The 24,814-nt window shown below is 50.0% G+C and overlaps 1 protein-coding gene across 1 annotated transcript; it reads right to left on the reverse strand.

Annotated features, from left to right (window-relative positions):
• Window positions 1-11,063: 11,063 nt before the first annotated feature.
• LOC118701358 (olfactory receptor 14J1-like) lies at window positions 11,064-12,011 on the reverse strand. The gene has a single exon (XM_036405982.2). The coding sequence runs from the start codon at window positions 11,994-11,996 to the stop codon at window positions 11,064-11,066; it is 933 nt and encodes a 310-aa protein (XP_036261875.1). The 5' UTR covers window positions 11,997-12,011.
• Between the last annotated feature and the right edge of the window lie 12,803 nt (window positions 12,012-24,814).

The following is a 24,814-nucleotide window of genomic DNA, read 5'->3' on the forward strand; positions in this document are numbered from 1 at the left end:
GGCACAGGGGGACAGGGACACCCCAGCAGCGTCCCTGTGTCCCCCAGGGCCAGAGCCTGGGCCAGGGCTCCTTCACCCTGGTACCAACGAGGCCTTGAGAGCACTGAAAAAATCCCCAGCAAGGGATCAGCAAAAACCAGATTGAATATTAAGGGACAGCAGCACAAAGTTCCTTGGCAAGAGTCACTCTGCTCCTGACTGGACACTTCAGGCACACCAAGGAAACAAAGCAACAACAAAACCAAACAAAATCCTGGCAACCAAACGAGAAACCGAGAACTGTCCCTGTGCATGTGTGTGACACAAGGACAGTGAGGGCAAGGATAAAAGGAATATGGCCCAAAAGCTGAACAGAGCTCAAACTTAACAGGACTTAACTTGCACTTTAACCTTAACTGATACCTTCAACTTGACAATTTAGCAAAAGAACAGCACTTAACTTTGATGCTAGCCAGGGGTTTATTTACAGACGCGAACGAGACGGGGCTGCTATATGAAAATTGTCTCGAGCTGTTTATTTTTTCAGCATCAGTCTCATTACATGATTATGATAATGGCAAGATGCTAGCAGCTCACAATCCAGGCAGCAGGCCAGAAAACTTCATGTTACAACATAGTTTATAAGCTTCTTGACCAATCACACAATGCAAAAGCATATTGACAGTAGTTCTATCCAATCACCATAAGCACACATGCCTTTGGTTAAAACAATGCTTGCTTATTTAGAATACAATACCTGTTTGTAAGAGACAACGCACAGAACTCCATTATTAAGCTTTAACCTTCCTAATAGCTTGCTAGATAAACTTTCTGCAACTTATAGAGCTATTCAGACAAGCATTAATACAGAGGCTATTGTTCTATTTGCCCTTGCCTTTTCTACAGTTTAAATAATTTTTCTGCTGACCGATGTCATGACTGTTGCTTTAGCACTGTTCACAATTCTGCTGTATCTGAGGCCTGCCTTTTGCAGCTTTCCTAGAACCCTCTACTTTTATGGATTCCCACAAACAGTATTTAACCTAACTTACAACCTATGACTTAATGATTTAATGGTAGAATAACATTAAACAATATTCAACTTAGCTTATAACATATTAAACTTTACTTAGCAAAAAAAACTCTTAACAGCATTTAACTTATTCCTTATGATGTAACCTTACTTACAGTCCTGACTGACTCAGCTATCCAAGGAACTCAAACCCCTCAGAGAGCAGCATTTCTGCCACATTTCCCCAGCACAGGCACTCCTGTGTGCACACAGACGCAAAGAGTCACCTCCAAATTCCCTATATGCAAAGACTGCTCCCAGACAAAATCTGCCATTCCTGACAAGTCTGGCTGGCCTTGGACTAGAGAGGCTCTCACCTGCCTTCCAAACACTGGGGCTCTGTGCTTTCCTTCCTATGGAAAGGAACTGTCCTTCTCATCCAGGCACCCATGGCCAAGTTTGGGATTTCACCTCCAACATTCCCTGTTGTGACAGACTGGAGGAGATTGTTGGCTCAAAACATTTTGTGTGTGGGGGAGGAAGGGGCAGGTCCAGCCTTGCCCTGCCCTGGAAGCCCAACCCTGCCCTGCCCTGGAACCCCAATCCCCCCAGAGCCTCTATCCCAGCCCAGCAGTGGCTGCCAGTCCCTGCCACAGCACAGGCAATGCTCCACAGCCACCTCTGCAGCCCCAGCCCAGCTCCTGAGGGACCAAATGAGCCCAAGCCCCACCTGGGGGAAAGGCCCAGGGAGACCAAGGGGTATTGAAGGCTGACCACAAGGCAAGCACACAGCTTGACCCTGGATCCTCTTGAAATTTCCATCTGAACAGTGCTGGAATCCAGGAGTTGGTAGCTGTGTGTGTGCTTCTCTAAATCTTTTTTGTGTTTTTCTCTTTCTGCGTCTTCTTCTTCTGTTTCTGTGCTCCTGCAAATGTTGATTAACTTTAAATTGAACAGGCTTAGAGTTTGTGAAGTTGAATGGGCGAAGTCAATGCTTTTAGAAGTGTTTTTTGTTGATTGAATATCTGTCGTAATACATGAAGGAATTTTTAAAAGTAATGTAAAACTTTTTGTGTAACTGACAATCTGTTAAACCACTGAGATACTGAACACACCTCTGTTAACCACATATGGTAAAGATGAAAAAACCCAGGAACCTCCTCTTTCTTTTCCAGTCAACAAAGAAGCAGCGGGCCCTGGCCCTGGCCCCCATCTCAACCAAACCAAACCAAACCAAACCAAACCAAACCAAACCAAACCAAACCAAACCAAACCAAGCAACCCTGCCATGGGCTGAGCCCCTCCCCCCCTCCCCAGGCTGCCCCCCCCATCAGCCCCATTCTGACCAAACCAAACCCCAACAACTCCCAAACAGGAAAACAAAAGAGGCTACAAAACCCCAACCAGAACAAAGCCAGCCACAGCCATTAAAATCTTACCACAAAGTGCGCTCCCCCCAACACAACTCAAACCAAAACCCCTACAACCTACAACCATACAAAATAACCCTACAACTAAAACACAAAAATCCCTAAAACCAACCATAAAACCAATCCTAACACAACACAACCACAACTTCCACCACAAGTTGCCAGCAGGTTAGGTGTTAACTCTTTCAATACTTCAATCCTCCCATGAGTAAAAGAAAAAAACCAAAATACAAGCCTATAAAAAACCAATATAAAACCATCAAAGTAAGTAAAGAAGAAATTAAATCCTAAATAAAACGAATAAAAAATATGTTACTCTTAAAACTAAAATCCTCTTATAAACTATAAAGAGAAAACTCTTTTTCTTTATAACACAAAAAAAATTTTAAAAAATTCAAATTTTTATCAAAGAAAAACCTCCATACTAAAATAAGCAAATGTTAAAATAACTGTAATTTCATAAAATGCTTAAACAGGGAAAAAAAAGTAATCCAGTATCTCCAAGAGAAGATCTCTATTCCCAGAGATAAAAATAATTTGTAAAGTAAATAATAAAAACTTTTACCTTTAAAGAATTCATCTTTAAAACAATACCCCATAAGTCAATATGGCCCATCAACAAGCTGTGAAAAAGCTTGTAACACAAAAACCAACTTCAGAATAACAAAGTTCCCCAGACAACTGTCATCCATGACAAAATTAAGAACCACAAATTCCTATTTTTTCCTCTTGTAAAAAAATCACCATGACCTTAACAAGAAAAACTTCTCTCCCTAAGTCAACTAAAAAAAGACTAATCTAGAAATAGTAAACTAACTAGAAATTTTAGATTTAGTTTCTTTACATTGTCATAAAAAGAAAAAGTTGTAAAAAAAAAAGTGTTCTAAATAATTTATTTTAATTCTTACTACTTTTTTCCTTTTAGTTACTTTTAATAAAATTTTCTTTAAACCCTTTTGGAATTTTAAGCCTGCTTTACCTTTCTGCTAATCCTATCTCACAACAAAATAAATACATAAATACTTAACCGACACTAAAACCCACCACATTCATAGATACATTAATTAAGAAATCTCAACATTAGAAAAAATTTAAATTAACAAACCAAAACAACTACAATGTCATAAAAAACCCTTTCCCAAACTTTCTCTGATTTTCTAAAGTCACCAGTAAAGGCTGTTTAGTTCTTTTGATCTCCTGACAATCTCTTGTTGGTATTTCTCCAGGGAGTCCAACTCAGAGGACACAAACAATTGTAATTCCTTTTAAATGTCTCCTTGAGAGAGTTTTTTAGTGGATGGGAGTCAGGGCTTGTGTGTCCTGCTTGGCCCAGCCCAGGCAGGGCTTTCCCAGCCACATTCCACACTCCATTGCCCAGCTGGAGCCGCTGGTGCCTCTGAGTTGTGCTGCCCCAGCCCCAGGGACGCTCTCCTTGTCTGCCCATTCCCCCACGGTCTCTGGGCAGGGATGGCCTCACTGGGGGCTGCTGACATCCTCAGCAACTTGGAGGCTGCTGCTGAATTTCCCTGCTCCAGAGGCTTGTTCAGCCTTCAGCTCTTCAGTGCAGGAATTCAGTGTCCCAGGGCTCATTAACATTCAGAACACCTTAACAAGGCAAGCCCCTGGAAATCATTTGAATTTAATTTTCAAATCCTTTGTGGTTAATTAGACAGATCTCAGTAGTCTATCCAAAGTGAATGCAATATATTTAAAAAGACAGTGAGAAAAAGATTTTTCAGGTCCTGTTTAGTTTTTTTCTCCTGTTAATTAAATGATGTGTGCAATCTCCAATTGACAGTGAATCCAAGTACCTCCTCATGCAGTTTGAATAGATATGAAAATCAAGACCCTTCAGGGCTGACAATCAATCAGACTCTGTCCCTACCCCCACCCCACCATTTCCTCCATCCAAGCCCTGGCACTCAGAGCAGCCTTGTGCAAATCTGAGCTCCCTCCAGCCCAGGCTGCACCTGCAGCTTTCAGCTCCTTGGCTCCAACTCCCACCTGCTTTCCTTGGAGAAGGAGCTGCCCGAGACACAGAGGGATGTTCATTTCTTGTCAGCCAGCAAAGCCAAGGGAAAGGCACAGCTCCATCAAATGCAAAAGTCATTCCTCTGCTGGATATTAAATCCACTTTGCACAGCAGACAGTCTCAGAGCAATGGAAAACACCTTCTGTGCCCAGCACAGATCCCAAGGTCTCCCCAAGCCTTCCCTGCCCCAATTCTGCCCAGATTTGCTCTTTGCACACACGAGTCACAGGCTGAAGTCAGGAGCTCCCTCCATGCCCAGAGGGAGGAGAAGAGAGAAAGGGGATGAAGAGCTCTCCTGTGCAGAGCCAAGGTCCAAGTGCAGCCCCTGCAGTGGGAACCACAACTCATCAGGTTTGTGTCCTTTGGGCTCAGGGCCTGGTGACACTCAGAGGCCCAGAAAGGTTTCTTGCCAACAAACACAAGCTGAACATTTGAACAGTTTAAGAACCATCACAGCTCTTCCCTCAGCTCTCTGGGATGTCCCAGCAGCATCTGACATGTCCACCATCCCCCACCGCTTTCTGAACAGGAATAGTTTTTAAGCAAATACATAAGAAATTGAAATTCTGTGATAGGTATAACCACAGCGAGATATTCAATTCATATTTTTTTTAACTTGAAAGATTTGGCAACTCCCTGAAGTTCAAAGCATGAAACCAGTCAGCTGAGAGGTGCTCAAATTACCAGAGAGAATCTGGAGGAGGAAATCTGGGAGCAGCAGGAAGGACATAGATCCAGCTGGTTTAGTGAAGAGATGTCCTTACACATGACCATTTAACCAGGAGGGCTGGAAACATCTGATGGAAACCAGAGATTAAATATTAGACTGAATATTGGTGACACAAGTAGATGGGAAGATCAGTATTTCTTCTCCTTCTGCCATCAGAGTAAACTTCCAGGAAATCCTCCTTCCTGGTGGGAAAACTCTGCCATTTCTTAAAAGTACTCAAATGGCCCTGATAATAAAGATTTGCTGGTATATAATGAAACTAACAGGTATTAACACCTGTTCCCGTTTCCAGGCAGACATCAGCTGTGTGCCCATGAACAGGCAGTGCCACTTGTGCCCTGAGGTGCCCAGCTGGGATTGGATCTCTCCCAGAGCACCTGAGGGAGAGCAGAGCACCTTGCAAGCTGCAGGTCCCTGACAGCCCCGCCGGGCTCCTGTCCCATCAACATCTGCTCTGCTCCAGTGTGAAACAGGGCCCAGCATGGTGCCGGGATCATCAGAGAGCTGAGGTGTGTGCTGGAATTCAATGGCCTCCCCATCCCACAGCAGCCCTGCATTTCCCTCCTGCAGCCTGGGTCTCCAGCCCAGCCATGGAGGCTCTTTGGGCTCTGGAGTGTTGCCACAGCCCCCAAGGGCAGCTGAGCTCTGCCTTTGGCACAGTCAGGCCTGGCCAGTGCAGGCCATGCTCAGCAATTGCTCGTGTGTGCCTGGCCTTGCTGTCAGCCCCGGCAGCGGCTGCGTGGCCCCTTTGTGGCCCTGTGCTGGCCCAGCCATGGTGGCCCAGCCCCTGTGCAGGCCCAGCCCAGGCCAGGAGCATTGCGGCTGGGAACGGCCCCTGTGCCGTGGTGCCCACAGCAGCCTTGGGGCTCTGTGCCCCATGGCCTCCCTGCTGGGCAGCCTCTGCCAGCTCCTGCAGAGCCCCTGGCACCTGTGGGGCTGCACAGACAGCCCTGCCCCAGGCTCTGCCGGCCTCTGGGCCAGCAGAGAGGCAGCCAGGGCTGGCCATGGCCGGGAACAGGCCCTGAGACCCACAGGAGGATGGAGCGGGGCCACAGCCAAACTCAGCCCAAGCCAAAGCTGGGCTCAGCAGCCAGGGCTGCCAAGGGCTGGGCACAGAGGCTGGCGCTGACAAATGTCCTGGGCCCCCTCCCTGCTCTGTCCCTGCCACCAAGGGCACAGAGCAGCCTCCTCTCTGGGCCACTTGCCTGTTTGCAATGCCTTGCACAGGCGCTGGCCCTGCCCCACAAGGCCTGGCCTGAGTCCTGCCCCTGCACGCTCAGCCAGGCTGAGATGGACACTGATGGTTTCTGGGCCAGGCTCTCGGAGCCCAGCCCAGCTCCCTGCAAGCTCTGCCAGCTGCCCTGAGCTCTGGGCAGCACCAAGGGCCTCTCTGAGCCCAGCCCAGCACCGCCGGCTCTGGCCCCACAGCTCTGCTCAGGCCAGGCTGCTCTGGGCACTGGCCCCACGGCCTCAGCCCCTGCCAAGGCCACAGCAGCAGCTGCAGCTGCCACAGGACTCAGCCCCAGCCATGGGGGAAGGTGCTTGGCCAAGGCCAAAGGAGGCTCCCTGGCTGCCCTGCTCCCCTCGGCCTGAGGTGCTGAGAGCTCTGCAGCCCCTGCTGCCATCCCATCTGCCCAGGGCAGCACAAGAGCCCCGGCCTTGGGGCCCTCAAGAGCTGCTCCTGCTCCAGGCCCAGGGCCCATGCCAAAGCTGGGACAGCAGCCACAAAGCTGTGCCCATTTCTGTTCATTGCTGCTCTCATGGGGATGGATCCTCAGCCACTTGGAGGTTGCTGATGAATTTTATTACTCCAGAGGCCTCTTCTTTCATGAGCTCTTCACTTCAGGAATTCAGTTACAAAGGCTCCTAAACATTTGTTCAAAATACCTGAGCCAGAAAAACCTCAGGGAATAATCTATGTTTTCAATTCTGCTGTGATTAATTAGACAGATTTCAGAGGAGTATTTTTAGTGAATCTGCTATATTAAAAAAAAAAGCCCAGAGAATTGTTATTTCCTCTTTGGTTTTCTTTTCCTATTAATAGAGTGATATCAGCAATGTCCAACGGATACTGACCCTCAGCACCTTCTAATGTAGTCTGAATAGATATGAAAATCAAGACTCTTCATGGCTGACAATTAAAAACACTTTTTTCCCAACACCTCCCCACCATGTCCCTCATCCAACCCCTGGCACTCCTATGGATCAGGAATGGTGTGGCCAGCAGGAGCAGGGCAGTGATTCTTCCCCTGTGCTCAGCACTGGTTGGGCAGCACCTCAAGTGCTCTGTCCAGTTCTGGGAACCCAGTTTAGGAAGGACATGGAGGGGCTGGGGCGTGTCCAGAGAAGGGCAACAAGGCTGGGGAGGGGTCTGGAGCACAAGTCCTGTGAGGAGTGCCTGAGGGAGCTGGGGTTGTTTATCCTGGAGAAGAGGAGGCACAGAGGAGACCTCATCTCTCTCTACAACTCCCTGACAGGAGGGTGCAGCCAGGTGGGGGTCAGGCTCTTTTCCCAGGGAACAGTGACAGGACAAGAGGACACAGCCTTCAGCTGAACCAGGGGACATTTAGGCTGGACATTAGGAAATATTCGTCACACAGAGGATGATGGGGTAATGGCATGGACTGCCCAGGGAGGTGGGTGAGTCGCCATCCCTGGAGGTGTTTAAGGAAAGACTGGATGTGGCACTCAGTGCCATGGTCTGGGGGACAAGGTGGTGTTGGGATCCAGGTTGGACTTGATGCTCTCCAAGGTCATTTCCAGCCTGGTTGATTCTCTGACGATTGTGACCCTGCAGGGCTCTGGGGAAGCAAGGGGCCATTGTGACACTGTAGGGCCTGGTGGCACCAAGAGGACCATGGTGACACTGTGTACGACATGGCAGCACAGAGCCAAGGGGCCATTGTGACACTGTGGGGCTGGATGGAAGCAAGGAGTCCATGGTGACAGTCTGGGTCCTGGTGGCACCACAGAGGCCACTGTGACCCTGCAGGGCCTTGTGGAACCAAGGGGCCATTGTGCCACTGTGGAACAAAGGAGACCCTTGGGAGAGCCTGGGGACAATGGAATCAAGGGGCCAGTGCTCCATTGCAAGGACTCTGGGAACTCAGGGGACAATTGTGACACTGTGGTGCCCCATGGAACCAAGGGTCCCTGGTGACACTGCAGGATCTTGTGTCACCAGGGCTCCATTGTGACACTGCAGCACTAAGGAATTCATTGTGGCACTCTGAGGCCTCCTGGAGCCAAGAGGCCACTGTGACCCTGCAGGGCCTTGTGGAACCATGCAGAGCATTGTGACAGAGCAGGACCTGGTGTCATGATGGGGCCATTGTGACACTGCAGGGCCCCATGGAACCAAGGGGCCAGTGCTGCTCCTCAGGGACTCCTGGAATGAAGGAAACATGTTTGACACTGTGGTGGCCCTTGGGACCAAGAGGCCATTGTGACACTGTGGAACCAAGGAGAGCATGGCTGCACTGCCAGACCTCATGGAACCAAGGATCCATTGTGACACTTCAGGGCCTTTGTGGACGATGGCACCATTGTGACACTGCAGGGCCCAAGGATCCAAGGGACTTTGTGACACCAGGGGGTCCCATGGAACCAAAGGGACATTGTGACACTAGGAGGCCTCATGGAATCATGGAGACCATTGTGACACTCAGGGCCCTCAAGGAATCACGGTCACACAAAGTTGCTGGGAGTGTTGATCTGCTGGAGGGTAGGAGGTCTCTGCACAGGGCCCTGGACAGGCTGGATCCAGGGCCCAAATCCAACAAGGTGAGGTTTAACAAGTCCCAGTGCCGGGTCGGGCACTTTGGCCACAACAACCCCTGCAGCACTACAGGCTGGGGACAGAGTGGTTGGAGAGCAGCCAGGCAGAAAGGGCCCTGCAGGGACTGATGGACAGCAGGCTGGACATGAGGCAGCAGTGAGCCCAGGTGGCCAAGAAGACCAATGGCTCCTGGCCTGGATCAGGAATGGTGTGGCCAGCAGGAGCAGGGCAGGGATTCTTCCCCTGAGCTCAGCACTGGTTGGGCAGCACCTCGAGTACTTTGTCCAGTTCTTGGCCCCAAATTTAGGAAGGACATGGAGGGGCTGGAGCGTGTCCAGAGAAGGGCAATAAGGGTGGGGAGGGGTCTGGAGCACAAGTCCTGTGAGGAGTGGCTGAGGGAGCTGGGGTTGTTTATCCTGGAGAAGAGGAGGCTCAGGGGACACAAGGCAGTGTAAGGGCACAGGTTGGACTTGATGATCTCCAAGGTCTTTTCCAGCCTTGCTGATTCTGGGAGTCGCTGAAACCACCCTTGGAGCAGTTGCAGGATGAGCCCTGGGCCTCCTCTTCAGCAGCTCCAGCAGCCCAGGTCCCTCAGCTTCTCCTGGCAGCCCCAAAGCCCATCCTGTCAGTCCTGCAGAGCCTCTGCAGCTCCTCCTCATTGCCCAGAACAGGGAGCCCCAGAGCCAGACACAGCAGCCCAGATGTGCCCCCCTGGCCTGGAGCGCCTCTGGCAAGGGAGCAGCACCAGGCACTGCAGGAGCCTGAAGACAATTACTGCAGCACTTGTAGAATGATCCTGCTGCCCAAGGGACGTTCCCATGGGGCCAAGTCAGGAACTGCAATGGGGAGTGGGGCCAGAGAGGAAAGGGCAAACAGGGATGGGCTGTTTGCAGGGGAGGGAACAGGGATGGGCAAGAGGAAGAAATTTGTACCAGAAGAGTAAAGAAAGCAAAGGTGAAGCCAAGGAAATGCTCAGGGCAGTTTGGGGATGGCTGCCAGGCAGCCCTGGCTCTGAGCAACAGCGTCTGCAGTGGCACAGGAAACTCCCAGCTTATGGGAACAAACTTTCTGGCTGAGTGCAGAGGCCAGGACAAAGCTGAGTGGTTTCCCTGGTGTCCCCCAGCCCTTGCTGGCCCCAGGGGCTGATGGCATTTGTGCTCCCTCAGGTTCATGTCCCCACAGCAACAGCATGGGGGTGCTGCCCCTGCTGTGTGCAATGCAAACAGGGGCTGCTGAGGCAGTGCTGCCGTGTCTGTGCCTGCAAGGATGGGGCACCTGTGTGAGCTGGGGGAGAGGCCAGGGCTGCAGAGGGGGGATGTTGTTGGCAGCTGCATGAGGACGCTCTGGGACGCTGCCCTGGGCTGTGCAGCGCACTGGGCATGGATCAGCCCCTGCTCTGCTGCTCCTTCCCGTCTGGCCCAGGGCCCTTGCAGAGCCCCAGCCATGCTGTTTGCCCCCAGCCTGCCCACGGCCAGCCTGGGGCTGCTGACGGGGGTTTCTGTGCTGAGCATTGGCCTGGCCGTGTTCTTGAGAGAGCCTGAGCAAGGAGCCTGGAGCCCCCAGGGCCTGGCCTGAGGTGTCAGCGCTGCCCCAGCAGTGCCCATGGCCTGTCCCTGCTGCAGCCCCGGCACTGCCACCCCCAGGGCTGTGCCCGGCCCCGAGAGCACTCAGGCCCTGCAGCAACACCAGGGCCACCAGGGCAGTGGGGCAGGGCCACGGCAGCAGCACTGGCAACACCAAGTGCTGCTGCTGCTGCTGCTGGGCACAGCTGCTGGGGCAGCACTGATCTGCCCCAGCTCTGCACACAGACATTGCTGCTGCAGCTCCAGAGAAGGCAACAAAAGGGCATCTCTGCAGAAAACTCTGCTGAGAGATCCTTTAGCTCCTTTAAAGCCACCAAGAGCACAGCCCCTCATTGACACAGTCTGTGGGCACAGGGAAGGTGGAGAGAAACAAAATGAGAAATGGCACAAAGAATGACATTTATTTGTGGACAATATGAAAAAAAGTAAAACAAAGAAAAGCAACCCCCAAAATAAAAACTACAAGAAGTATCAAAGATGACTTTTATTGCAAGTGATTTGCAGAAATTGGCCAGCAGTTTAATGTTTCCGAAACCATCCAGTCATCAGTCTCCACACTGCAGCCTTGAGCTCCTGGTTCCTCAGGCTGTAGATGAGGGGGTTCAAGGCTGGAGGCACTACCGAGTACAGAACTGACAGGGCCAGATCCAGGGATGGGGAGGAGATGGAGGGGGGCTTCAGGTGTGCAAACAGTGCAGTGCTGATGAACAGAGAGACCACGACCAGGTGAGGGAGGCAGGTGGAAAAGGCTTTGTGCCGTCCCTGCTCAGAGGGGATCCTCAGCACAGCCCGGAAGATCTGCACATAGGAGAAAACAATGAACACAAAACAACCAAGAGCTAAGCAGATGGAAAACACAAGAAATCCCAATTTCCTGAGGTTGGAGTGTGAGCAGGAGAGCTTGAGGATCTGTGGGATTTCACAGAAGAACTGGCCCATGGCATTGCCATGGCACAGGGGCAGGGAAAAGGTATTGGCTGTGTGCATGAGAGCAGTGAGAAAGGCACTGGCCCAGGCAGCTGCTGCCATGTGGGCACAAGCTCTGCTGCCCAGGAGGGTCCCGTAGTGCAGGGGTTTGCAGATGGACACGTAGCGGTCGTAGCTCATGATGGTCAGGAGGGAAAGTTCTGCTGACAGGAAGATCACAAAGAAAAAGACTTGAGCAGCACATCCAGTGTAGGAGATGTTGCTGGTGTCCCAGAGGGAATTGTGCATGGCTTTGGGGACAGTGGTGCAGAGGGAGCCCAGGTCAGTAAGGGCCAGGTTGAGCAGGAAGAAGAACATGGGCGTGTGCAGGTGGTGGCCGCAGGCTACGGCGCTGATGATGAGGCCGTTGCCCAGGAGGGCAGCCAGGGAGATGCCCAGCAAGAGGCAGAAGTGCAGGAGCTGCAGCTGCCGCGTGTCTGCCAATGCCAGCAGCAGGAAGTGCCTGATGCAGCTGCTGTTGGACATTTGATGTGCCTTGGCATGGGGATCTGTAAGAAATCATGGAATAGTTGGGTTTGGAGAGGACTTGAAATCTCCCAGCACAGGCTGGGGGCACTTTCCCCCCACTGCCTGCCCAGGGCTCTGCTGCCTGGAGCTGTCCCTGCCAGCAGCTGCTTCCCTGTGCCCAGGGCTGGGCCCTGCCAGTGCTGCCAGAGCCCAGCCCAGCCCTGGGGGCTCAGCTCTGCCCTGCAGAGCCCTCCCAGCTCAGGCACTGCCCAGGGGCAGCTCTGGCTCTGCAGGCTCTGAGGGCAACGTCAGAGTGATAGTGGAGCCCTGGAAAATGTTAAAAATAGTCTTTGAAAATATTGGGTTTTGTGTTTTCTCAGATCACTGCACCTGCATAAGCAGTATGATAAAAGATATAATTGTTAGATGTGATGATTGTTTAATAATTAAATATAATTATTATATAACCAAAGGAAGAATTATGGGAAAATATGTTGGAAATTTAAAGGGAGCTATGTTTAGCTGAAATCTGTGTATACAATAGATGAATATAAGTTTAATAATTAACATGAAATTTAAGTAATGATAGAGTATAAAACACGTTCACCTCGAATGCATGGTCGGAATCAGATTTGGGTGGAAACTACCCTGATTCCCAGAGCTCTTGAATAAAAAGCACCACATATAATCACTTCTGTGATTATGTGTTTTTGAACGCTAACAAGAGCAACCCTGAGGAGGCTGGAAAAGCAGCACTGATGCTGCCTCTAAAGGGCTCTGTGCTGATTTCTGTAACTGCCTGGTTTATAAACATCTGAGAGGATTGTTTTTTTTTTAAACCTGAACTGAGAGATAAATATCTATGTGCAATTTCCTATCAAGACAACCCAGGAAAATAGATTTAAAAAGCATGATTTCCTCTTTCATCCAGTCCCTGCATCGCTGTGGTCCCTTTATAACTTACTTGGAAATGTTCTGCACTTAAAGGCCATGCTGGGAGCAGCCCTGAACAATGCAGCATCCTCCCCACACAAGGAGAACACTCCCAAGCCTCACCAGCTGTCTCCTGCCACCCAGATCTTGTCCCCCAGCGCTGGGAGCAGCTGCCAGGGCTGGCTGAGAGCTGTCCCTGGCAGGCAGCAGAGTCCCTGCCCCAGCACAGCGCCCTGGGCTGCAGGACCCTGCTCTGCAGGACAGCCCTGGGCACCCCTGGCTGCTCTGCACAAGAGACAATCAGAGAATGTACTCACAGGCTCTGCAGGCATTGGCATGTTCCAGCTGCAGGAGATGGCTCCAGGAGCTGCAGCTGCACTGTCCTGCAGCCAGAGGTTCCTGTGCCAAGGGCTGGCAGTGATTGTGCCCCAGGCACTTCTCAGCCCCTTCCCAGCCCTGACTGATTGAAGCTCTCTGTGCCTCTGTGCTGTGCCCGGGCTGGCTGCAGGCAGTGCCCCAGCTCTGCTGGGCTGGCACAAGAGCTGCTCATCAAGAGAAATGTGCTTTTGAATCTCTTCTTGGTGAGCAGGAGCTGCATCTGGGCCAGGAGCCCAGCCCAGCTCAGCAGCACAGACACAGCACAAGGACTTTAATCAGCCTCTGGGGCTTTGTGCTCAAGCCCTGAACATCAGTCCCTGAGAGGGAGCTGAAGAAACCTCTCCAGAACACTCCAAACTTTCTTTGAATCCAACTCCAAAGTTTATTGGACTTTTAATGGGTCCCACTGAGAGACACCACTGAGCAAGTGTCCCCAGGCCCCAGGCAGAGCAGAGAACTGCAGGCAGTGATGACAGGTGGGGACAAAGAGAAGCCAAGTCTTGGTGCCCTGGGCCACAGCAGGGTCTGTGCCAGCAAGGGCTGGGAGGAGACACCTTGTCCTGAGGCCCTGGGGCCTCCTGGCACAGCCCCAGCCAGGCTGGGCACTGTCAGCCCCTTGTCCTGCCCTCAGCATCCCCCCCTAGCCCACATCCCAGTGGCCTCAAGGATCTGCTGCAAGGAGTCCCTGGGGAGCCTTGCTCAGCAATGGCCCTGGGGGCTCCTGAATGCTCCCTGCAGGGACTGCAGGTTTTTCAAAGCACTTTGGGTTTGGCTTTTGCCTTGGAGTCTCTGAGAGGTTTGTGCAATCATGGCCTCCAATTATCTGCTGTAATTAGTCCCTGGAGAGGCTTTGTCAGTAACAACACTCAGTGGGGCTCATTAATACTTCAAGGTACTTCAGTTATTTTAAGGTATTTGGTATTGCCCTTTTGATACAGACTCTGTGAGAGGCTTGTGCAATCATGGCCCCAATTATCTGCTTTAACGAGTCCCTTGAGAGGTTTGCATGGATACTTAGTGGGGCTCATTAATACTGTGAGGTACCCAAGGTTTTTAAGGTACTTTGGATTTTCCTTTCCACTCTGAATCTCTGAGAGGTTTTTTGTCCAATTTTGGCCTCCAGTTCTCTCCTTCAAGGAGTCCATGAGGAGCCTGTGTTGGGGATGGACCTCAGTGGGACCCAATCATGCTTTGAGATACTTTGAGTTTTTTCTCTGACTTTGATTCCTGGAAAGGTTTGTGCAATCCCCTCTCAGGCCCTGAGGTTTCAGGGCTCAGCTCCAAATGCACCACAGGGCTCATTAGGATCAAGCAAGTCCTGACAAACCATGGCTCTGCCTTGATTTCCCTCTGCTCTCGTGCAGTTCATCAGGAAGATTTCCTTTTACAGTTATGGAGAAATATTTAAAAGAGCTTCTAAGAAATATGTATTCCTTTCGTAAAGAGTGTCTTATTGCTGTTCATATTATACAAGAGTTGATTGCAGCATTCTGTGATTGATATTAATCCAGGCACTCTCCTAAGGAGGTCTGGCCTGGTCAGTGAAATTGTACCTTGAGAGCTAACCCAGTGTGGACAACCTTATCCCACGTTCCCTAAACCCCACGTGAGAAATTATTTCTACTTTCAAAAATTTAAATGCTTTATTAAGACCTTATAAAAGTACAACAGAAGACTGAATAAAGAAAAGAATACAGCGCTGGGAGCAAAGAATTCAGTCACCATGTGCTCATCTACAAAATGGATGTTCTGTCTTTTACACCTCCAGCCCCTCCCAAAGTCTTGTCAATCGACTCCTTCTTCACTGTCCAGTGCTGGAGATCACTGTCTCACACCTTGATTGGAGGTCAGGTGCTGCCATAGGAACAAGCCAACCCTCCCAAATGCCCCAACTACTGAGGCCATCTTGTGATAGCAATGCAAGGGGGAGGGGAAGGATAACTGTACATCTACAAAACTTCTCTAAACATATATTTAACATTCACCCCTTAATTGTGAGAGTCAACCATAGAATTACTCATCTATAACAAACCCCCCTTTTCTTTTTTTAGAAGTCCTTTTGCTTGAACAATTAAAACTTTGTCTCTCTCTTGAATGAGTCATACCAGCATCTGTTGATGTGGGCAAGGACAGTGGGAACAGGAGAAAAAAATCTCAGGTTTTCCTTAGACACACTCATTTGGAATGGACAAAAGGGCATCCCAGAGGTCCAGTGTGGCTTTGACTCCCATCTACCGTGCCTATGTGGCTGCTGCCCATAGTTGATGCATCTTAGGGGTGAGCACAGAGGCCAACTCGGTCCTGCCCTCCAGTCCCTGTTGAATTAAAAGACAACTGAGGAATGAGAGAGGTCTGGAATGGCCTTTTGTCCCTACCTTACCATGCCTACGGGATTTCTATCCACAGCAGGGCTATGGAGCCTTCTTGGTAGCAAACAAAGGGGCCTTGCCCTCCTTCCTTTGTCTTATTTTCTTAAAGAAGCTGTCCCATTACCTTTTACAGTCCCTTGTGTACTTCCCCTCAACAGCTGCTGGTAATTCTCACCCATGAAAACAGGAAGACAGTTCTCGAGCTGGTTGGTGGAAGCTTGACTCTGCTTTTTGGGCATCTTGGTGTTTCCCTGATTGTCTCTCAGTCTCTGCTTGAGAGTCAATCTTGTTTCACCCTGCCTGGATGTTACAGTCCACTCTTTGTGTTCTTCTCCTGGGCCTTTGACTCTGTTGCCATGAGTCCATCCCCGCTCTGCAGCTCGCATGGCCGATTCGGTGGTGAGCAGTGCCTGAAAGGGACCTTCCCACTGGGGAGTTAGAGGCTGATCTCTCCATGGCTTAATCATCACCCAATCCCCAGGATTAATATTGTGGATTCTGAAGTCCAGGGTGGTAGTTTGAGGAATTGCCTCTTTATGTCTTAGCCCTCCTAAGGTTTGTGCTATAGACATCTCTTATTTCTTGGCATTGGCTTCCCCTTCCTCACAGGTGGCAGCCTTCTGGGGCGAGGTCAGGAAGGGAAACCCAAACATCATTTCATAGGGTGACACCCCCAGATCTGACTGGGGTTGGGTTCTAGTTCTTAATAAGGCCAAAGGAACACATTTTATCCATGACATTTGGGTTTCAATCATTAGCTTAACTAGAGCTCTTTTAAGAGTTTGATTCATCCTCTCAACCTGACTGGAACTCTGTGGATGCCATGGAGTGTGTAATTCCCATTTTACTCCCAGGGCCTGAACAATTTTCTGCAATATCTTCAATGTGAAATGAGTTCCCCAGTCTGAATCAATCCTGTTTGCCATCCCATATTGGGGAATGATTAATTCTAGAAGTGTTTTACTCACAACACTGGCATTGGCTTTCACAGTGGGTATCACCTCTACCCAATGAGTCACGTAATCTGCTATCACTGGCAAAAACTTCCACCATTGTACCTGGGGAAGCTCAGTAAAGTCTACTTGGATGTTTTGGAAGGGCCTTAAGGCCAGTTCTCACCCTCCCCTGGGTGTTTTCCTCATCATTTTCTTCTTCACTTGTTGACATATCACACCCTGTTCAGTTACTTGCTTAGCTATTCTGAAAATTCCTGTGCATCCCCAGCCCCTTAGATATTGATCACTTTGTGCTTGTGTACCCCAATGTGTTGTTCCATGTATGCCTTCTAGCATTTTCTTGGCAAGGGGTTTATTATTATTTCCTTCTATCTGCTCATTTCCCTTTGTTATCTTTCTTGGCTCCTATTTTAAGGAGTTCTTCCTCTTCTGTCCCACTGAATGCAGGGACTTTTTGCATTTCTCTCATGGGGGTTGATACTATTATTAGTTTTTATGTCCCTGATTCAGTTGCATTTTTAGCTTCTAAATTGTCTAAATTGTTCCCTTGGTCTTTTTTTTGATGTCCTTCAACATATACCACCACTACTTCCTCTGGTAATTGTAAGGTTTCTAACTCTTCTAATACAATTTTTTCATGAATCATCCCTTTCCCTTTGAATTTATTAGCCCTTTCTCTTCCCAAATTTTTCCAAAGGTATGCACTATTCCAAAAGTTTATTTTGAGTCCTGTATATATTGTTCTCCGTTTCCATGCTAATATTTCCAGAGCTCATTCTAGGGCATATAGATCACACGCTTGGGCTTCCCAGTTGGAAGGTAACTTTCTCTTTTCTGTGGCCACCATCCCTTCATGCACTATAGCGTACCCCGATACCCTGTGCCCTTTTATTACCCGTGAAGATCCATCAGTGTACAGTCATTTTCCACCTTAGAGTGGTTGATGTGTTAGGTCCTCTCTTCCTTTAGTTTGATGGTTTATAACCTCTAGGCAATTATGTATTAGTTCCTTACTTGGTTCTCCATACAAGAACTGGGCAGGGTTGAGTTGGTTACTCACGATCAGCTCTAAACCATTATCTATTAAGATGGCTTCATACTTTAGCACTTGGGAATCAGTGAGCCATTTCGCAGCATTTTGGCTCAGGATACTGCTTACTGAGTTTGGGATATATATCTTCAATTTTCCCCAAAAGGTTAATTTTTTGCTTTCTGCTAGGAGTAGGGCAGTCACTGCCACAGCCTGAACGCAGGTTGGCCACCCCTGGCTGACAGGGTCTGGCTGTTTTGATAAATAGGCCACTGGTTTCCTGGATCCTCCCCAGTCATGGGCTAACACTCCATGTGCTACCCCTTTGTCCTGGTTCAGGGCAAATTTGGGAGAGAACCCCCAAAGGGGCTCCTCTAGGAAAGCAGATTCAATCGGCCCCTCCCCCCAACCGGTCCGGGAGAAACTGCCTCCTTGGAGAAAAGTGGAAAAAACTGTTTATTAAACAATAGAACTTCTTGCTGCTCCAAAAGAGAGGAGACAAACTTTTCTGACAAACTCAGAAAAGTCCCCTCCCTGGGCTGCAGCTTGGCTGACTCAGTCTCTTATCAGTCCCTCCGGCCCTGGAGATGCCATGGCCCAGGCCCGACCCGGTGGCCACAGGTGGGGGGTGCCAGTGGTGTTCTGGGTGTTTATTCCAGAGCAGGCTTAAACAGGTCCAAAGAAAAGGGGAAAAAACACAGTCCAGGGAACTTCTTTGGCTCAGTGAGCTAAAACTAACTGAAGCAGAGGAGAGCTCTGTCCCGTTGTCTGTCCATCCGCAGACAACACAGTCCAGGCGTGGGAATGTGGAGGAGTGAGTGCAGTGCCTGAAAACAAACTGCGCGCTTCTTCTCTCCCCCCTTCACTCTCTGGAACAAGTCTTAAAGGTGCAAAACTTATTATTCAGCATAAACAGAGCAAGACAATTGGGGATAAAAGCATCATATAGTCAACCCAGGACACCCCTTATCCACATATCCTCTGCTTACTACTAAAACTAATATATATTCTAACTCTACAAACACATACATTATACATCCAATATACAGCTATACACAGACAATGGTAGTAACATTCAGCAAACAGTAATATTTACACATAGGTCTCACCCCACAATCAGATCTCCCTGAGGTACACATCGTGTTCTTCCATCTCTTTGCATTATCCACCATGTGCAACCTGGTCCCTGAGCAAAAACAACCCCACAAATGAGTTTGTCTGTACTCGAGGCAGAATTGATCCAAACTGTCTTCCCTAACAAACCTCTGACGTGTACCACTGGAATTTTACCTCCATCTATTATATTCAGGGACTCAGACTGGGCAGGACCTGCTCGGTTGCTGGAACCTTGGCTGTTAACTAACCAGATGACCTTTGCTAAATGCTGCTTCCAATTTTTGAAAGATTCTCCCACTCAAGGCTTTCTACTGGCTTTTTAGTAGTCCATTGTACCTCTCTACTTTCTCTGCAGCTGGTGCATGGTAGGGGATATGGTACACCCACTCAATGCCATGTTCCTTAGCCCAGGTGTTGATGAGGCTGTTCTTGAAATGAGTCCCATTGTCTGACTCAGTTCTCTTAGGGGATCCATGTCTCCACAGGATTTGCTTTTCCAGGCCCAGGATGGTGTTCCGGGCCACAGCATGAGACACAGGGTAGGTTTCCAACCATCCAGTGGTGGCTTCCACCATGGTCAGCACGCAGCGCTTGCCCTGGCATGTCTGGGGCAGTGGGATGGAGTCAATCTACCAGGCCTCCCCATACTTGTACTTCGACCATCGCCCACCATACCACAGGGGCTTCACTCGCTTGGCCTGCTTGATGGCAGCACATGTCTCACAGTCATGGATAACCTGAGAAATTCTGTCCATGGTTAGATCCACCCCTGGGGCTCGTGCCCACTTATAGGTGGCATATCTGCCCTGACGGCCTGAGGCATCATGGGCCCATCGAGCTGGGAATAACTCTCCCTTGTGTTCCCAACCTAGGTCTATCTTGGACACCTCTATCTTTGCAGCCTGGTCTACCTGCTCATTGTTTTGGTGCTCCTCATTAGCTCTGCTCTTGGGGACATGGGCATCTACATGGCGGACATTCACAGGCAGCTTCTCCACCCAAATGAGAATGTCTTTCCATTCATCAACAGCCCAAATTTGTTTTCCTCCATGCTGCCAGTTAACCTCTTTACACCTCTCCAGATATCCCCACAGAACATTGGCTACCATCCATGAATCAGTGTAAAGGTAGAGCTTTGGCCAATTCTGTCTCTCAGCAATGTCCAGGGCCAGTTGAACAGCTTTGAGTTCTGCAAATTGACTTGATCCACCTTCTCCTTCAGTGGCCTCTGTGACCTGTCCTGTGGGGCTCCATACGGCTGCTTTCCACTTCTGGTTCATTCCCACAATGCGGCAAGAACCATCAGTAAAAAAAGCGTAGTGTGTTTCCTCTGGGGGCAGTTGGTTGTATGGTGGAGCTTCTTCAGCATGTGTCACTTCTTGTCACTTTATCAGTGAGACAGAAGTTTTCACCTTCTGGCCAGTTTGTAATTATTTCCAAAATCCCAGGGCAATTCAGGTTTCCAATACGGGCGCGCTGTGTGATAACAGCAATCCATTTGCTCCATGTAGCACTGGTGGCATGGTGCCTAGAGGGAACTTTTGCTTTAAATATCCACCCCAGTACTGGTAGTCGGGGTGCCAGGAGGAGATGTGCTTCTGTACCAATCACCTCTGAGGCAGCCTGGACTCCTTCATAGGCAGCCAAGATTTCCTCCTCTGTGGGAGTGTAGTTGGCTTCAGACCCTCTGTAGCTTCGACTCCAAAATCCCAGTGGTTGGCCCCGAGTCTCCCCAGGCAACTTCTGCCAAAGGCTCCAGGACAAGCCATGGTTCCTGGTTGCAGAATAGAGCATGTTCTTCACCTCTGGTCCTGTCCTGACTGGGCCAAGAGCTACTGCATGAGCGATCTCCTGCTTGATCTGGGCAAAGGCTTGTTGCTGCTCTGGTCCCCAGTGGAACTCGTTCTTCTTGAGGGTGACCAGGTAGAGAGGGCTCACAATCTGACTGTACTCAGGAATGTGCATCCTCCAAAAACCGATGGCACCCAGGAAAACTTGTGTTTCCTTCTTGCTAGTTGGTGGAGACATTGCAGTGATCTTGTTGATGCCATTGGTGGGAATCTGACACCGTCCATCTTGCCACTTCACACCCAGGAACTGGATCTCTTGAGCAGGTCCCTTTACTTTGCTCTTCTTGATGGCAAAACCAGCTTTTATGAGAATCTGAATGATTTTCTCCCCTTTCTCGAACACTTCTGCTGCTGTCTTCCCCCACACACTGATGTCATCAATATATTGCAGGTGTTCTGGAGCCTCACCCTTTTCCAGTGCAGCCTGGATCAGTCCATGGCAGATGGTGGGGCTGTGCTTCCACCCCTGGGGCAGTCAGTTCCAGGTGTACTGCACGTCCCTCCAGGTGAAAGCAAACTACGCCTGCATTCTGCTGCCAGAGGAATGGAGACAAACACGTTAGCAATGTCTATAGTGGGTACCACTTTGCTGCCTTGGACTCCAGCTCGTACTGGAGTTCCAGCATGTCCGGCACAGCAGCGCTCAGCAGTGGAGTCACTTCATTCAAGCCATGATAGTCCACAGTCAATCTCCATTCTCTGTCAGACTTGTGCACAGGCCAGATGGGGCTGTTGAAGGGTGAGTGGGTTTTGCTGACCATCCCTTGGCTCTCCAGCTCACGGATCATTTTGTGGATGGGGATCACGGCATCTCGATTCATCCCATACTGCCGGCGGTGCACTGTCGAGGTGGCAATCAGCACTCGTTGCTCTTCCACCTTCAGGAGTCCTACTGCAGATGGGTTTTCTGATAGTCCAGGCAAAGTGTTCAACTGCTTGATGTTCTCAGCCTCTACAGCAGCTATGCCAAAAGCCCATCTGAGTCCCTTTGGGCCTTTGTAACAGCCATTCTGGAGGAAATCTATGCCCAGAATACATGGGCCCTCTGGGCCAGTCACAATAGGATGTTTCTGCCACTCCTTCCCAGTCAGGCTCACCTGGGCTCCCAACAGGGTCAATTGCTGGGATCCCCCCGTCACCCCGGCAATGGAAACAGGTTCTGTCCTCACATGTCCCGATGGTATCAGGATACACTGCACACCAGTATCAACTAAGGCATCGTACTTTTGTGGTTCTGATGCCCCAGGCCATCGGATCCACACCGTCCAGAAAATCCGGTTTTCCCGTGCCTCTCCCTGGCTAGAGGCAGGGCCCCTCTAACCCTGGGCATACATGGTAGAGGTTCCTTCCAGGGGATCTGACGGATCATACTCAGCAGCTCAGTCATGGAAGGTTGGGGCTACCTTCACTTTACTGAGTTCCCTCGATTAGTGTTTCCCTCCTTGAGCTGATGCACCCGTGCTGCCAGGACAGAAGTGGGTTTCTCATCCCACCTTCCCATGTCTGCCCCATGGTCACGCAGAAAGAACCACAGGTCAGCCCGTGGGCTGTACCCTCTCTCTCTAGCTGGGGGACATTGGGCTCTGACTCTGGGGCCTGTGACTCACACTGGTGCAATGTGGGAACTGTTCTTCCTCACCTCCTCCCTCATCTCCCTCATCTCCTCTCTGAGTTCTTGGACCACGGCAGAGACATGAGCCTGCATTGGGCCATTGATCACACTCTCATAATTTCTAAGCTTGTTGGCCACAGAACCCACTGTCTCTCGTTTGTTATTGGCATTAATCGTTGCAATGAAGGTGGTGTATTGAGCTGGCCCCAGATTTGCCAGACTCCACAACATTTGCCCTGTGCACCTGACCTTGTTGGGGTCATTATCATGCTGTCTATCCCTCCTAAAGAGTACCTCCAATACTGTCACTTCTCTCAGCTGTTGGATCCCTTCTTCAAGAATCTTCCAGCGCATTCTGTGGTGCTGGTCCTGCATTCTCTCCCTGTGGACAAACCTCTCTCTGACATTCATTAAAAGCTGCCCCCAGAGGGAAAGGGACCCTAGCTCCCTTACAAAAATCAGATTCATACCTGAGTCCTGAGTCAAGTGTCCCAAATTCCTTGCCTCACCACCATCCAGCTGGACACCTGTACCCATAAGATCTCAGACCTGAAGTAGCCAGGTTGTATAAGCCTCACATCCCCATCATACAATGTCTTTGTGCAGATTACAGAAACTTTCGTATGTCAGGGACTCCGTGATGATTGCAACCTCTGGCTCCCCTGTGGGTTGTGAGGGCCCTCCCCTATCTGGGTGCTCTGATTTCATCTTAGATCTCCTTGTTTCTACAGGGGGAACTGCTGCTGGCTGTGACTGCCTTTGCAGTTCAGCTGGAACCTGGACAGTTGTAACATCTGTGGGTTCCACTGCTGCACCATCCGACTCTCCCTCTTCAAGGCAGGGGGAGGGCTTCTCACCAGCTGGGGAAGTGTATTCTTTCAGCATTTTGTGCATCTCCTTCACCAACCCCCCCACCCAATCTGCGTAGTTCACATCTGGGGTGGGCTGTGGGGCAGGGTCAGGCTCTGGGGCAGCAGCATCCCTAGACTCTGGTGGCATATTAGGTTTTGGGGTAGGTGTCAGGGTGGTTATCCAGGTTAGTCTCCCTTTCTCTCTAAATGCTAAATAGAACAGGCCTATTAGCAACACCAGCCACTGTATGATATCATTAATAATTAGAGTGGATCTGAACCTGCACATCCAGGTTCTGACTGTGGCTCTGTTCCTCTCTCTTCCAGCCCTTCAAGCCCTGAGTGAAAACAACAGCCCCTCCTGCATAAGCATATTATTTGGGGGGATGTTCAAGGGAAGAGCTGCAGAACTACTTTCATCTGCTGGCTCAGAAGAACCAGTGTCTCTTTAAGACCTCCAGATCCCTTGGAAGGTGAGACCACCTGAGACCAGAGGAGACCAGCTGGAGCTCCAGGCACAGCTGATGATTGGCACAGCTGAGCCTGTGGGAAGCTCCCATAGCTCCTGCCTTCTCCCTCCCTGTTGACAGCTCCTTCCCTCCTGCCCTCAGACCCTGCCTGTGGTAGTTGGTGTTTTACAGTTGTTTTAATGTAAAAGTTAGATTTTTTTATGTTAGTCAGTTATAACGGTTTCTCCCATGTACCTCATTTTGTTCCCCCTAATGGTTCAGTCCTAAGTTGTTTACCACAAAATTTTCCTGCCACTTGTCTGCCCATCAGTGTGTCAGTCTCCCTGCTCCTCCCCTCATTCCCTTATAAGCCCTTGTCAATCTCAGTTGTACTACTCCTTATTTTTGTCAGTCTCTGTAGTCACTCCCCTTGTATTCTCGAATGTTCTGTGTCAGTTAGCTATGTCTCAAAGGTTGATTGCTTTGTGAGGCTTCTTCCCTCCCCTGAATGATCCTTATTGAAGTTGCTAAGTGATCTGTTCCTCCCCTAAGATACCCTCATTGGATGAGAGTTGTATCCACCCCTTGTACCATCCCCTTTTTAAAAATGCTAGTCGGAGCCATTTTGTTTGTGACTTGCACCTGATCCCTTTTGGGAATAAACCTTCCTTGGAAACTGAGACAAGTGATCCTTCCTTGTTTCCTTCGCCTCTGATTTCTCGTGCCGTGCTCCTGCTGTGTCACCCACGATGTAGCGATTGCCGCCACCCTAGACGGTCTTAGCAGAGATCGGGGACGGCCACTGTTGTCTGTGCCCTCAGGCACCAAGGGTGTGCCAGCCAGAGAACCTCCATCCCGTGGCTGCAGAGCGCTTCCACACCTGCCCGTCCCCTTTCTTCCCTTCCAGCTCATCCCTTTGCTTTGCCTTCCATTAATAAACAGTTTGGCTTCTTCGCTTTACCTGCATCTCTGTGAAGCTGGAGCGATGCAAATCCAGAAATCCTGGGACACTCAGGCCCCTCCTGCCGTTCTCTCCCACGCCGTGTTTTGTGCACAGACACAGAGGAATGAGGGCAGGTCAGGCTGGAAAAGTCCCTGTGCTGAAGGTCCAGTTCCACAACACTGTGCAGTTCCAGATCTTGCTGAGCACCCTGGAGCCCCTGAACACTGGAAGAGCCAACCCAAGGATGCTCTGAACCCAGCTGTGAGGGATTCTATGGCAAGCATCCATGGAGGGCAAAGGAGCTTGGAATGCTGGAAGGTTTCAAGAATAGCTTCCTGAGAGCACAGCA

This window comes from Molothrus ater, unplaced genomic scaffold (genome assembly GCF_012460135.2).
Source record: "Molothrus ater isolate BHLD 08-10-18 breed brown headed cowbird unplaced genomic scaffold, BPBGC_Mater_1.1 matUn_MA598, whole genome shotgun sequence".
NCBI lineage: Eukaryota > Metazoa > Chordata > Aves > Passeriformes > Icteridae > Molothrus > Molothrus ater.

What these genes read in the sequence shown, in the direction of transcription:
- LOC118701358 (XM_036405982.2), bottom strand. Translation starts at nt 11,996, where the DNA reads ATGTCCAACAGCAGCTGCATCAGGCACTTCCTGCTGCTGGCATTGGCA.